General features: G+C 38.2%; 1 protein-coding gene across 3 annotated transcripts in view; it reads left to right on the top strand.

The window, feature by feature from the left end:
• Nucleotides 1-14149, top strand: part of STEEP1 (STING1 ER exit protein 1) — a 49813-nt gene that overhangs the window by 10679 nt on the left and 24985 nt on the right. For 2 of the 3 annotated variants that reach the window (XR_009698922.1, XM_061178706.1), the window contains exons 3-4: nt 12154-12195; nt 13748-13886. Coding sequence is in view for 2 of the 3 variants with exons in the window: in XM_061178706.1 (XP_061034689.1) it covers nt 12154-12195; nt 13748-13886 (181 nt within the window). In the remaining variant the exon portion in view is untranslated. The remainder of the gene's footprint in view (nt 1-12153; nt 12196-13747; nt 13887-14149) is intronic. The other variant, XM_061178708.1, reaches the window with a different exon arrangement.

Genomic DNA, 14149 nt, shown 5'->3' with positions numbered 1-14149 from the left:
AAGTTCCCTTCTATTTCTAGTGTATTGAAGGGGCTTTGAATTTTGTCAGATGCTTTTTATGCATCTGTTAAGATGATCATGTGTGTTTTCTCTTTTATTCTATTATTATAGTGTATCGCATTGATTGATCTTTTTTTGTATGTTGCACCCATCTTGCATTCCTGGGATAAATTCCACTTGGCCATGTGGTGTAAACCTTCTTTATATGTTGCTTGATTCAGTTTTGCCTGTATTTTTAAAAAATTTTATTTATTTATTTTATTTTTGGCTGCGTTGGGTCTTCGTTGCTGCGTGCGGGCTTTCTCTAGTTGCGTCAAGTGGGGGCTACTCTTCGTTGCGGTGCACGGGCTTCTCATTGCGGTGGCTTCTCTTGTTGCGGAGCACAGGCTGTAGGCGTGCAGGCTCAGTAGTTGTGGCACGTGGGCTCAGTAGTTGTGACTCACGGGCTTAGTTGCTCTGCGGCATGTGGGATCTTCCCGGACCAGGGCTCGAACATGTGTCCCCTGCACTGGCAGGCGGATTCTTAACCACTGCGCCACCAGGGAAGCCCCTGTATTTATTTTTTGTTTTGAGGATTTTTGTCTGTATATTCTTAAACAATATTGATCTCTAGTTTGTTGTTTTTGTTGTTCTTGTGATATCTTTGGCTGGTATTGAGGTAATACTGGCCTCATAAAATGAGTTGGGAAGTGTTTCTTCCTCTTTTGAAGTTTGTGAAGCATTGGTATTAATTCTTCTTTGAACTTTTGGTAGAATTCCCCAGTGAAGCCACTGGTCCTGGACTTTTCATTGTGCAAAGTTTTTTGATTACTAATTCAATCTCTTTATGCTTGTTATAGTCTATTCACATTTTCTATTTCTTTTCCAGTGAGTTTTGGTAGTTTGTGTCATTCTATCATTCTAGGAATTTGTCCTTTTCATCTAGGTTATCTAGTTTGTTGGTATATAGTTGTTCATAGTATAATCTTAGAGTCTTTTTTATGTCTGTAAGATCAGTAGTACTCCCTTGATTTTTTTAGGTCCCAAGAACATTAGACTATTTGTAATTCTGTGAATATGCTGTACTGTTTTGCCTTTTGCACATAGTTCTCCCTCTGCCTGAAATACTGTTTTCTATCAGGACTGTTGACTTAAACATCACCCCCGCATGAAGCCTTCCATGACTGCCTCAGACGGACTTGGTGCTCCCACCTCTGTGTTCCCATTACACCATATACATTCCTCCATGTAAGAACTTACCTCCATGGTTATAATTTTCCTCACTAAACTTAAATTCTTATAAGAATTCATTTAGTCAGTATTTATTGCAATACTATGCTTAGCTCTGGGGATAGTGTGTGAGACAGGCATGGTCTCCACTGACCTCTGATCTCATGGACCTTGCAGTCTAGTGGGATGACAGAAAAATAAAGTAATTACGATTATGGTAAGTCATATGAATGAAACAAAGGGCTCATACAGAATCACATGAAAACCTCTTCGAAAAGGTGTTCAGGGAACGCCTCTATGTCTAGGTGATAGTTGAACTGAGACCAAAAAAGATGAGAATGCGACAGGCTTGGCAAAGTGGTGAGAAGAGCATTCCGTGCAGAGAGAAGAGTGTGTGTGAAAGTTCAGAGGTGGGAAAGCACTTGTTTGTTCCAAGAACAAAAGAAGGCTGGTGCGAGAGTGCACAGTGAGGTAGGGAGGGAATGTAGGAGATGAGGCTGGGCCCCATTCTCTGCTCAGTCAGTGCCTAGAAGGCCATGGTAAGGAGTTTGCATTTTATTCTAGCTGTCTTGGGAAGCCACTCTTGCCTCTATTTAGATAATGATTTAGAGTGAGATGGTAATGGAAGAAGGTTCTAGAATAAGCGATCAGAATTTTTATTTTAGATATGAATTTAGAGTGGAGAAGGCCTAACTATCATGCACACGATTGATTTGACCACACAGAAATCTAAAATTTCCACGGGGGGAAAAGTCAAAGACAAATGTCAAACTGGGGAAGAAATATTTGCAAGGCCCCTTAACGTTTGCAAGTCTCCATAATATAAAATAAAAAGACAACTCAATACACAAAAAATATGAACTGACAGTTCACAGAAGAGAAAATACAAATGCCTCTTAAGTATATGAAAAGATGCCTGACTTCGCTGTTTAAAAAAAGAAATGCAAATTATGAGATCACATTTTTCACATGCCAGATTGGCAATAATACATTTTAATAACATACTGTGTCAGTGAGACTGTAAGGAAACAGGAAGTCTCACATTGGTGGTGGGGGTATAAATTGCTTCAACTTCTCTAGAGAGTGATTTGGCTGTATCTATCAGAATTTAAAGTGGATACACTCTACGAGTTTATCCAGCAGGTAAAAGACATTTTGCTTCATCCATACAAATGGATGGAATGCGGCCCTTAAAGAGAATGAAGCAACTCTTTATCAATTGATGGGGAAGGATCACATATATTTTTTGAGCAAGATTTTTAAGTGTGACAGAAAGATAGACAAGATGAAAAAGCAGAGGGCTATGTACCAGATGAAGGAACAAGATAAAACCCTAGAAAAACAACTAAATGAAGTGGACATAGGCAATCTTCCAGAAATAGAATTCAGAAAGATGATAGTGAAGATGATCCAGGACCTCGGAAAAAGAATGGAGGCAAAGATCGAGAAGATGCAAGAAATATTTAACAAAGATCTAGAAGAATTAAAGAAAAAACAAACAGAGATGAACATACAGTAATTGAAATGAAAAATACACTAGAAGGAATCAACAGCAGAATAACTGAGGCAGAAGAACAGATAAGTGACCTGGAAGACAGAATGGTGGAATTCACTGCTGCGGAACAGAATAAAGAAAAAAAGAATGAAAAGAAATGAAGACAGCCTAAGAGACCTCTGGGACAACATTAAACGCAACAACATTCGCATTATAGGGGTCCCAGGAGGAGAAGAGAGAGAGAAAGGACCCGAGAAGATATTTGAAGACATTATAGTCAAAAACTTCCCTAACATGGGAAAGGAAATAGCCACCCAAGTCCAGGAAGCTCAGAGAGTCCCATACAGGATAAACCCAAGGAGAAACATGCCGAGACACATAGTAATCAAATTGGCAAAAATTATAAAGACAAAGAAAAATTATTGAAAGCAGCAAGGGAAAAACTACAAATAACATACAAGGGAGCTCCCATAAGGTTAACAGCTGATTTCTCAGCAGAAACTCTACAAGCCAGAAGGGAGTGGCATGATATACTTAAAGTGATGAAAGGGAAGAACGTACAACCAAGATTACTCTACCCAGCAAGGATCTCATTCAGCTTTGATGGAGAAATCAAAAGTTTTACAGACAAGCAAGAGCTAAGAGAATTCAGCACCACCAAACCAGCTTTACAACAAATGCTAAAGGAACTTCTCTAAGTGGGAAACACAAGAGAAGAAAAGGACCTACAAAAACAAACCCAAAACAATTAAGAAAATGGTCATAGGAACATACATATTGATAATTACCTTAAACGTGAATGGATTAAATGCTCCAACCAAAAGACACAGGCTTGCAGAAAGGATACAAAAACAAGACCCATATATATGCTGTCTACAAGAGACCCACTTCAGACCTAGGGACACATAGAGACTGAAAGTGAGGGGATGGAAAAAGATATTCCATGCAAATGGAAATCAAAAGAAAGCTGGAGTAGCAATACTCATATCAGATAAAATAGACTTTAAAATAAAGAATGTTACAAGAGACAAGGAAGGACACTACATAATGATCAAGGGATCAATCCAAGAAGAAGATATAACAATTATAAATATATATGCACCCAACATAGGAGCACCTCAATACATAAGACAACTGCTAACAGCTCTAAAAGAGGAAATCGAAAGCAACACAATAATAGTGGGGGACTTTAAAACCTCACTTACAACAATGGACAGATCATCCAAACAGAAAATAAATAAGGAAACAGAAGCTTTAAATGGCACAATAGACCAGATAGATTTAATTGGTATTTATAGGACATTCCATCCAAAAACAGCAGATTACACTTTCTTCTCAAGTGCGCACGGAACATTCTCTAGGATAGATCACATCTTGGGTCACAAATCAAGCCTCAGTAAATTTAAGAAACTTGAAATCATATCAAGCATCTTTTCTGACCACAACACTATGAGATTAGAAGTCAATTACAGGGAAAAAAACGTAAAAAACACAAACACATGGAGGCTAAGCAATACGTTACTAAATAACCAAGAGATCACTGAAGAAATCAAAGAGGAAATCATAAACTACCTAGAGACAAATGACAATGAAAACACGAAGATCCAAAACCTATGAGATGCAGCAAAAGCAGTTCTAAGAAGGAAGTTTATAGCTATACAAGCCTACCTCAAGAAACAAGAAAAATCTCAAGTAAACAATCTAACCTTACACCTAAAGGAACTAGAGAAAGAAGAACAAACAAAACCCAAAGTTGGCAGAAGGAAAGAAATCATAAAGATCAGAGCAGAAATAAATGAAATAGAAGCAAAGAAAACAATAGCAAAGATCAATAAAACTAAAAGCTGGTTCTTTGAGAAGATAAACAAAATGGATAAACCATTAGCCAGACTCATCTAGAAAAAGAGGGAGAGGACTCAAATCAATAAAATTAGAAATGAAAAAGGAGAAGTTACAACAGACACTGCAGAAATACAAAGCATCCTAAGAGACTACTACAAGCAACTCTATACCAATAAAATGGACAACCTGGAAGAAATGGACAAATTCTCAGAAAGGTATAACCTTCCAAGACGGAACCAGGAAGAAATAGAAAATATGAACAGACCAATCACAAGTAATGAAATTGAAACTGTGACTAAAAATCTTCCAACAAACAAAAGTCCAGGACCAGATGGCTTCACAGGTGAATTCTATCAAATATTTAGAGAAGAGCTAACACCCATCCTTCTCAAACTCTTCCAAAAAATTTCAGAGGAAGGAACACTCCCAAACTCCTTCTATGAGGCCACCATCACCCTGATACCAAAACCAGACAAAGATACTACAAAAAAAGAAAATTACAGACCAATATCACTGATGAATATAGATGCAAAAATCCTCAACAAAATACTAGCAAACAGAATCCAACAACACATTAAAAGGATCATACACCATGATCAAGTGGGATGTATCCCAGGGATGCAAGGATTCTTCAATATATGCAAAACAATCAATGTGATACACCATATTAACAAATTGAAGAATAAAAACCATATGATCATCTCAATAGATGCAGAAAAAGCTTTTGACAAAATTCAACACCCATTTATGATAAAAACTCCCCAGAAAGTGGGCATAGAGGGAACCTACCTCAACATCATAAAGGCCATATATGACAAACCCACAGCAAACATCATTCTCAATGGTGAAAAACTGAAAGCATTTCCTTGAAGATCAGGAACGAGACAAGGATGTCCACTCTCACCACTGTGATTCAGCATAGTTTTGGAAGTCCTAGCCACGGCAATCAGAGAAGAAAAAGAAATAAAAAGAATACAAATTGGAAAAGAAGAAGTAAAACTGTCACTGTTTGCAGATGACATGATACTATACATAGAGAATCCTAAAGATGCCACCAGAAACCTACTAGAGCTAATCAATGAATTTGGTAAGGTTGCTGGATACAAAATTAATGCACAGAAATCTCTTCCATTCCTATACACTAATGATGAAAAATCTGAATGAGAAATTAAGGAAACACTCCCATTTACCATTGCAACAAAAAGAATAAAATACCTAGGAATAAACCTACCTAGGGAGACAAAAGACCTCTATGCAGAAAACTATAAGACACTGAAAGAAATTAAATATGATACTAACAGATGGAGAGATATACCATGTTCTTATATTGGAAGAATCAATATTGTGAAAATGACTATACTACCCAAAGCAATCTACAGATTCAATGCAATCCCTATCAAATTACCAATGGCATTTTTTACAGAACTAGAACAAAAAAATCTTAAAATTTGTATGGAGACACAAAAGACCCCGAATAGCCAATGCAGTCTTGAGGGAAAAAAACAGAGCTGGAGGAGTCAGACTCCCTGACTTCAGACTATACTACAAAGCTACAGTCATCAAGACAATATGGTACTGGCACAAAAACAGACATATAGATCAATGGAACAGGATAGAAAGCCCAGAGATAAACCCACGCACCTATGGTCAACTAATCTATGACAAAGGAGGGAAGGATATACAATAGAGAAAAGACAGCCTCTTCAATAAGTGGTGCTGGGAAAATTGGACAGGTACATGTAAAAGTATGAAATTAGAACACTCTCTGACACCATACACAAAAATAAACTCAAAATGGATTAAAGGCCTAAATGTAAGGCCAGACACTATCAAACTCTTAGAGGAAAACATAGGCAGAACACTCTATGACATAAATCACAGCAAGATCCTTTTTGACCCAGCTCCTAGAGAAATGGAAATAAAAACAAAAATAAACAAATGGGACCTAATGAAACGTAAAAGCTTTTGCACAGCAAAGGAAACCATAAACAAGACTAAAAGACAACCCGCAGAATGGGAGAAAATATTTGCAAATGAAGCAACTGACAAAGGATTAACCTCCAAAATTTACATGCAGCTCATGCAGCTCAATATCAAAAAAACAAACAACCCAATCCAAAAATGGGCAGAAGACCTAAACAGACATTTCTCCAAAGAAGATATACAGATTGCCAACAAACACATGAAAGAATGCTCAACATCACTAATCATTAGAGAAATGCAAATCAAAACCACAATGAGGTATCACCTCACACCAGTCAGAATGGCCATCATCAAAAAATCTAGAAACAATAAATGCTGGAGAGGGTGTGGAGAAAAGGGAACCCTCTTGCACTGTTGGTGGGAATGTAAATTGATACAGCCACTATGGAGAACAGTATGGAGGTTCCTTAAAAAACTAAAAATAGAACTACCATATGACCCAGCAATCCCACTACTGGGCATATACCCTGAGAAAACCATAATTCAGAAAGAGTCATGTACCAAAATATTCATTGCAGCTCTGTTTACAATAGCCAGGACATGGAAGCAACCTAGGTGTCCATCATCGGATGAATGGATAAAGAAGATGTGGCACATATATACAATGGAATATTACTCAGCCATAAAAAGAAATGAAATGGAGGTGTTTGTAATGAGGTGGATGGAGTTAGAGTCTGTCATACAGAGTGAAGTAAGTCAGAAAGAGAAAAACAAATACAGTATGCTAACACATATATATGGAATCTAAGGGGAAAAAAAAAAAAAAAGAGGTCATGAAGAACCTAGTGGCAAGATGGGAATAAAGACACAGACCTACTAGAGAATGGACTTGAGGATATGGGGAGGGGGAGGGGTGAGATGTGACAGGGTGAGAGAGTGTCATGGACATATATACACTACCAAATGTAAAATAGATAACTAGTGGGAAGCAGCCGCATAGCACAGGGAGATCAGCTCGGTGCTTTGTGACCACCTAGAGGGGTGGGATAGGGAGGGTGGGAGGGAGGGAGATGCAAGAGGGAAGAGATATGGCAACATATGTATATGTGTAACTGATTCACTTTGTTGTAAAGCAGAAGCTAGCACACCATTGTAAAGCAATTATACTTCAATAAAGATGTTTAAAAAAAAAAAAAAAAAAACAGACATATAGATCAATGGAACAGGATAGAAAGCCCAGAGATAAACCCACGCACCTATGGTCAACTAATCTATGACAAAGGAGGGAAGGATATACAATAGAGAAAAGACAGTCTCTTCAATAAGTGGTGCTGGGAAAACTGGACAGCTACACGTAAAAGTATGAAATTAGAACACTCCCTAACACCATACACAAAAATAAACTCAAAATGGATTCGAGACCTAAATGTAAGACCGGACACTATAAAACTCTTAGAGGAAAACATAGGAAGAACACTCTTTGACATAAATCACAGCAAGATCTTTTTTGACCCATCTCCTGGAGTAATGGAAATAAAAACAAAAATAAACATATGGGACCTAATGAAACTTCAAAGCTTTTGCACAGCAAAGGAAACCATAAACAAGACGAAAAGACAACCCTCAGCATGGGAGAAAATATCATCTGCAAACAGTGACAGCTTTAGTTCTTCTTTCCAATTTGGATTCCTTTTATTTCTTTTTCTTCTCTGATTGCTGTGGCTAACACTTCCAAAACTATGTTGAATAATAGTGGTGAGAGTGGGCAACCTTGTCTTGTTCCTGATCTTAGTGGAAATGGTTTCAGTTTTTCACCATTGAGGACGATGTTGGCTGTGGGTTTGTCATATTTAGCCTTTATTATGTTGAGGAAAGTTCCCTCTATGCCTACTTTCTGTAGGGCTTTTATCATAAATGGGTGTTGAATTTTGTCGAAAGCTTTCTCTGCATCTATTGAGATGATCATATGGTTTTTCTCCTTCAATTTGTTAATATGGTGTATCACGTTATACATAGAGAATCCTAAAGATGCTACCAGAAAACTACTAGAGCTAATCAATGAATTTGGTAAAGTAGCAGGATACAAAATTAATGCACAGAAATCTCTTGCATTCCTATACACTAATGATGAAAAATCTGAAAGTGAAATTAAGAAAACACTCCCATTTACCATTGCAACAAAAAGAATAAAATATCTAGGAATAAACCTACCTAAGGAGACAAAAGACCTGTATGCAGAAAATTATAAGACACTGAGGAAAGAAATTAAAGATTATACAAATAGATGGAGAGATATACCATGTTCTTGGATTGGGAGAATCAACATTGTGAAAATGACTCTACGACCCAAAGCAATCTACAGATTCAATGCAATCCCTATCAAACTACCACTGGAATTTTTCACAGAACTAGAACAAAAAATTTCACAATTTGTATGGAAACACAAAAGACCCCGAATAGACAAAGCAGTCTTGAGAGAAAAAAATGGAGCTGGAGGAATCAGGCTCCCTGACTTCAGACTATACTACAAAGCTACAGTCATCAAGACAGTATGGTACTGGCACAAAAACAGAAATATAGATCAGTGGAACAGGATAGAAAGCCCAGAGATAAACCCACGCACATATGGTCACCTTATCTTTGATAAAGGAGGCAAGCATATACAGTGGAGAAAAGACAGCCTCTTCAATAAGTGGTGCTGGGAAAATTGGACAGGTACATGTAAAAGTATGAAATTAGAACACTCTCTGACACCATACACAAAAATAAACTCAAAATGGATTAAAGGCCTAAATGTAAGGCCAGACACTATCAAACTCTTAGAGGAAAACATAGGCAGAACACTCTATGACATAAATCACAGCAAGATCCTTTTTGACCCAGCTCCTAGAGAAATGGAAATAAAAACAAAAATAAACAAATGGGACCTAATGAAACGTAAAAGCTTTTGCACAGCAAAGGAAACCACAAACAAGACCAAAAGACAACCCTCAGAATGGGAGAAAATATTTTCAAATGAAGCAACTGACAAAGGATTAATCTCCAAAATTTACAAGCAGCTCATGCAGCTCAATAACAAAAAAACAAACAACCCCATCCAAAAATGGGCAGAAGACCTAAATAGACATTTCTCCAAAGAAGATATACAGATATCCAACAAACACATGAAAGAAAGCCATAAAAAGAAACGAAATTGAGTTATTTGTAGTGAGGTGGATGGAGTTAGAGTCTGTCATACAGAGTGAAGTAAGTCAGAAAGAGAAAAACAAATACAGTATGCTAACACATATATATGGAATCTAAGGAAAAAAAAAAAAGGTCATGAAGAACCTAGTGGTACGGGGAATAAAGACACAGACCTACTAGAGAATGGACTTGAGGATATGGGGAGGGGGAAGGGTAAGCTGTGACAAAGTGAGAGAGTGGCATGGACATATATACACTACCAAACGTAAAATAGATAGCTAGTGGGAAGCAACCGCATAGCACAGGGAGATCAGCTTGGTGCTTTGTGACCACCTAGAGGGGTGGGATAGGGAGGGTGGGAGGGAGGGAGATGCAAGAGGGAAGAGATATGGGAACATATGTATATGTATAACTGATTCACTTTGTTATAAAGCAGAAACTAACACACCATTGTAAAGCAATTATACTCCAATAAAGATGGTAAAAAAAAAAAGAATGGGAGAAAATATTTGCAGACGAATCAATGGACAAAGGATTAATCTCCAAAATATATAAACAGCTCATGCAGCTCAATATTAAAAAAGCAAACAACCCAATCCAAAATGGGCAGAAGACCTAAATAGACATTTTTCCAAAGAAGACATACAGATGGCCAAGCGGCACATGAAAAGCTGCTCAACATCACTAATTGTTAGAGAAATGCAAATCAAAACTACAATGAGGTATCACCTCACACCAGTTAGAATGGGTATCATCAGAAAATCTACAAACAACAAATGCTGGAGAGGGTGTGGAGAAAAGGGAACCTTCTTGCACTCTTGGTGGGAATGTAAATTGATACAGCCACTATGGAGAATAGTATGGAGGTTCCTTAAAAAACTAAAAATAGAATGACCATATGACCCATCAATCCCACTACTGGGCATATACCCAGAGAAAACCATAATTCAAAAAGACACATGCACCCCAATGTTCATTGCAGCACTATTTACAATAGCCAGGTCATGGAAGCAACCTAAATGCCCATCGACAGACGAATGGATAAAGAAGTAGTGGTACATTTATACAATGGAATATTACTCAGCCATAAAAAGGAACGAAATTGGGTCATTTGTAGAGACGTGGATGCATCTAGAGACTGTCATACAGAGTGAAGTAAGTCAGAAAGAGAAAAACAAATATCGTATATTAACGCATATATGTGGAACCTAGAAAATGGTACAGATGAACCGGTTTGCAGAGCAGAAATTGAGACACAGAAGTAGAGAACAAACGTATGGACACCAAGGGGGGAAAGTGGCAGGGGGTGGTGGTGTGATGAATTGGGCGATTGGGATTGACATGTATACACTGATGTGTATAAAATTGATGACTAATAAGAACCTGCTGTATAAAAAGATAAATAAAATTAAATTTAAAATAAAAACGATTTTTAAGTGAACAAAAAGGTAGAGAGTAGTATAAGGTATGCTACATTTGTCTTAAAAGGAAGAGAAAAAATATTTTCTTTATATGCCAAGAAGGATTCTTTGGTTGTATCATCGACTCTTTCTGGGAGGAACTGAGGAAACCGGAAACAGTATTTGCCTCTGGTGAAGAGAACTGGGCACGTGGAAGATGAGTAGGGAGGATATTTACCTTTCACATTATACTCTTTCATATAGCATGTGCACATGTTACCTATTTTAAAAATCGAAACAGGAAGGGAAAGTGCAGAGACCGGTCAGGAAGCTGTGTCAATAGTCTGGGGCAGAGATACTGGTGCCCTGGGCTGAGATGGTGGCAGGAGGGTGGAGACAAGTAGACAGGTTCAAGACCTTTTTTGTAGATACAGTAAAATCCACAAGATTTGCTGACGAAGTAGGTTGTGGGAGATGAGGGAAAGAGAAGACAAGGATGAGTCCCAGGTTTCTGTTAAGCAACTGGATGGGTGGAAGAATCTTTATTTCCCAGTTGATTATCTAAGGCAGTGTTGCATGGGCTCTTGAGCTTGACTGCCGGGGCTTGAATTCAACGTATTCTACTTCCTAACTCTATGACCTTGGGTGAACTATGTAACTGCTTTGTGCTTAGGCGCCCTCAACTGTAAAATGGGAATGATAACATGGCCTACCTCACAGGGTTGTTGTAAGGATCAAATGAGCTAGTACACATACAGTTTAGAACAGCCCCTGGTACATAATAAAAGCTATACCAGTGATCGCCACTCTTGTTATTGTTGTCACTGTTACTGTGACCCCAGCTGCCGCTGTGACCACAGCTACTACTGCGCCTCCTCCTCTGTCAGGGAGGTGCCTGCCCCATTTTAGGGGCTCAGTAAGTGTTTGTGGAAGGAAGGAATGCTTTAAAATGAATACATGTGTAAATAAGCAGCTGAGCTATGAAAGGATAACTTTTGAAAAGCCCTTTTAGCATTTGAAGAAATGAGCTAGTGAGGTTGGTAGGTTATGAGATTTGTTCGTATCTTTTTTTTTTTTTAACTTCCATTTTCTGTGCAGGCCTGAAGGCATTGAACGACAGTACAGGAAGAAATGTGCAAAGTAAGTATTAACAGTGTGGGTTTCTCCGATCATAAGCAAGTAGAGGCAATGATGTGTTAGGAAAAGGATCATTTGGAGACAATTCTCTGTTATATCTTTATCCCTATAATCTTTCCTGCCTTCAAACTTCAATTATGCAAATACCAATATGCTTCCTAAAGAGATGCAACTGACCAAGTTACATCTCCGACCAGCTGGCCACAAAAATGGGTTTTTAAACATAGTATTATTTTTTCACTGAGGTGTAACTTATATATAATAAAATTTGCCCTTCCTAAGTGTACAGTTTGATGAGTGTTGACAAAAACATAGAGCCATGTAACATCACCACTCCTGTGACATAGACGTTTCCAGTGCTCCTTTGCAATCAGTCTCCTTCCTCACCCCTCCCCTCGCCAGCACTGATCTGCCTTCTGTTACCGTGGTTTTACCTTTTCTAAAATGTGATGTAAATTCTACAGTATGTGTTCTACTACATACAATATGTATCTCTTCCATCTGGTTTCTTTCATGTAGCATGATGCTTTGGGGGTTCATTTGAGTTGTTATGTGTATCAGTAATTTGTTCCTCTTTATCGCTGAGTAGTAGTCATTGCACCACAGTTTGTTTAACCATTGACCTGTTGAAGGGCATTTGAGTTGTTAATGGCTTTGGCTATTATAAATAAAGCTGCTATGAACATTCTAGTATAAATCTTGTGGGAATATGTGTTTTCTCTTGGAGTGGAATTGTTGGGTCATATGGTAAATGTAACATAGTGTAATTTTTTTTTTATTTATAGTGGTTGCACCGGGTCTTAGTTGTGGCAGGCAGGCTCCTTAGTTGTGCCATGCAAACTCTTAGTTGCAGCCTGCACCTGGGATCTAGTTCCCTGATCAGGGATTGAACCCGGGCCCCCTGCATTAGGAGTGCAGAGTCTTAACCACTGCGCCACCAGGGAAATCCCAACATAGTTTAATTTAATACAAACTTATTTATAAAGTCTGTCATAGGACTACAGACCCAAGAACTTTAGAGACTATTATTTAAAGATATATATGATTTCCAGCTTTAGGCTGTTAACAGTGAGAATATTAAACTATAATAAGTTTAATCTTGTTGATGAATTACAGTTCAATTTTGGCTCTCAGAAGACTCAGACTAGAATTAAAGCAGGGAAATGGCTAAGAAGGCATTTTAGTTTACAGCCACATTAGATTTGTTAGACTACTTTAATCATATCTTATGGGTATGGGTCTACTTCACTTAGCTGAAGAAGTATAATAGAAGTGACCAACCAGGACTTCCCTGGTGGTGCAGTGGTTAAGAATCCGCCTGCCAATGCAGGGGACACGGATTCGAGCCCTGGTCTGGGAAGATCCCACATGCCCAGCCGTAGAAGCCCAGCCGTCAGTGATTCTTATCAAGTAGTTTTGGGAAACACTGGGAAGAGCTAATAATCAGTTTATGCCACGAACACAAATATTCCCAGAGTCTAAGCACACTTTGTGAAGCACCGTTTTGGGGATTTGGATTCTGAGGCCTCCTTGAGATTCACTCTGCTGTTTGCAGGTGCGGGCTGCCACTCTTCTACCAGTCCCAACCGAAGAATGCTCCTGTGACCTTCATTGTGGATGGAGCAGTAGTCAAGTTTGGCCAGGGTTTTGGGAAGACGAACATATATACTCAGAAACAAGAGCCTCCTAAGAAGGTAATTATCACTGAAGGAGACAGATGGGTTAATATAGCTACAGATTTAGCCCTAAAATTTTAAATAAGATTATGGTGCATGAGAAACTGCCCTTTATGGGTGCTCTCTTTATTAAGAGAATGCCATTTTTGTGTATAAGCAGATGCTACAAAATTGTAACACCTATTATGTGTTCTCTTTTCTTTCCTACATCTGCTCTATGAGTAAAGTTAGAAATTGTATGGTTTTTATCCACATTTACTTCCTTTGAAATTTCTTCTTTT

Source organism: Eubalaena glacialis, chromosome X (assembly GCF_028564815.1).
Source record: "Eubalaena glacialis isolate mEubGla1 chromosome X, mEubGla1.1.hap2.+ XY, whole genome shotgun sequence".
NCBI lineage: Eukaryota > Metazoa > Chordata > Mammalia > Artiodactyla > Balaenidae > Eubalaena > Eubalaena glacialis.
The sequence above is the reverse complement of the archived record's forward strand: the minus strand, read 5'-3'. Positions and strand labels throughout refer to the sequence as shown.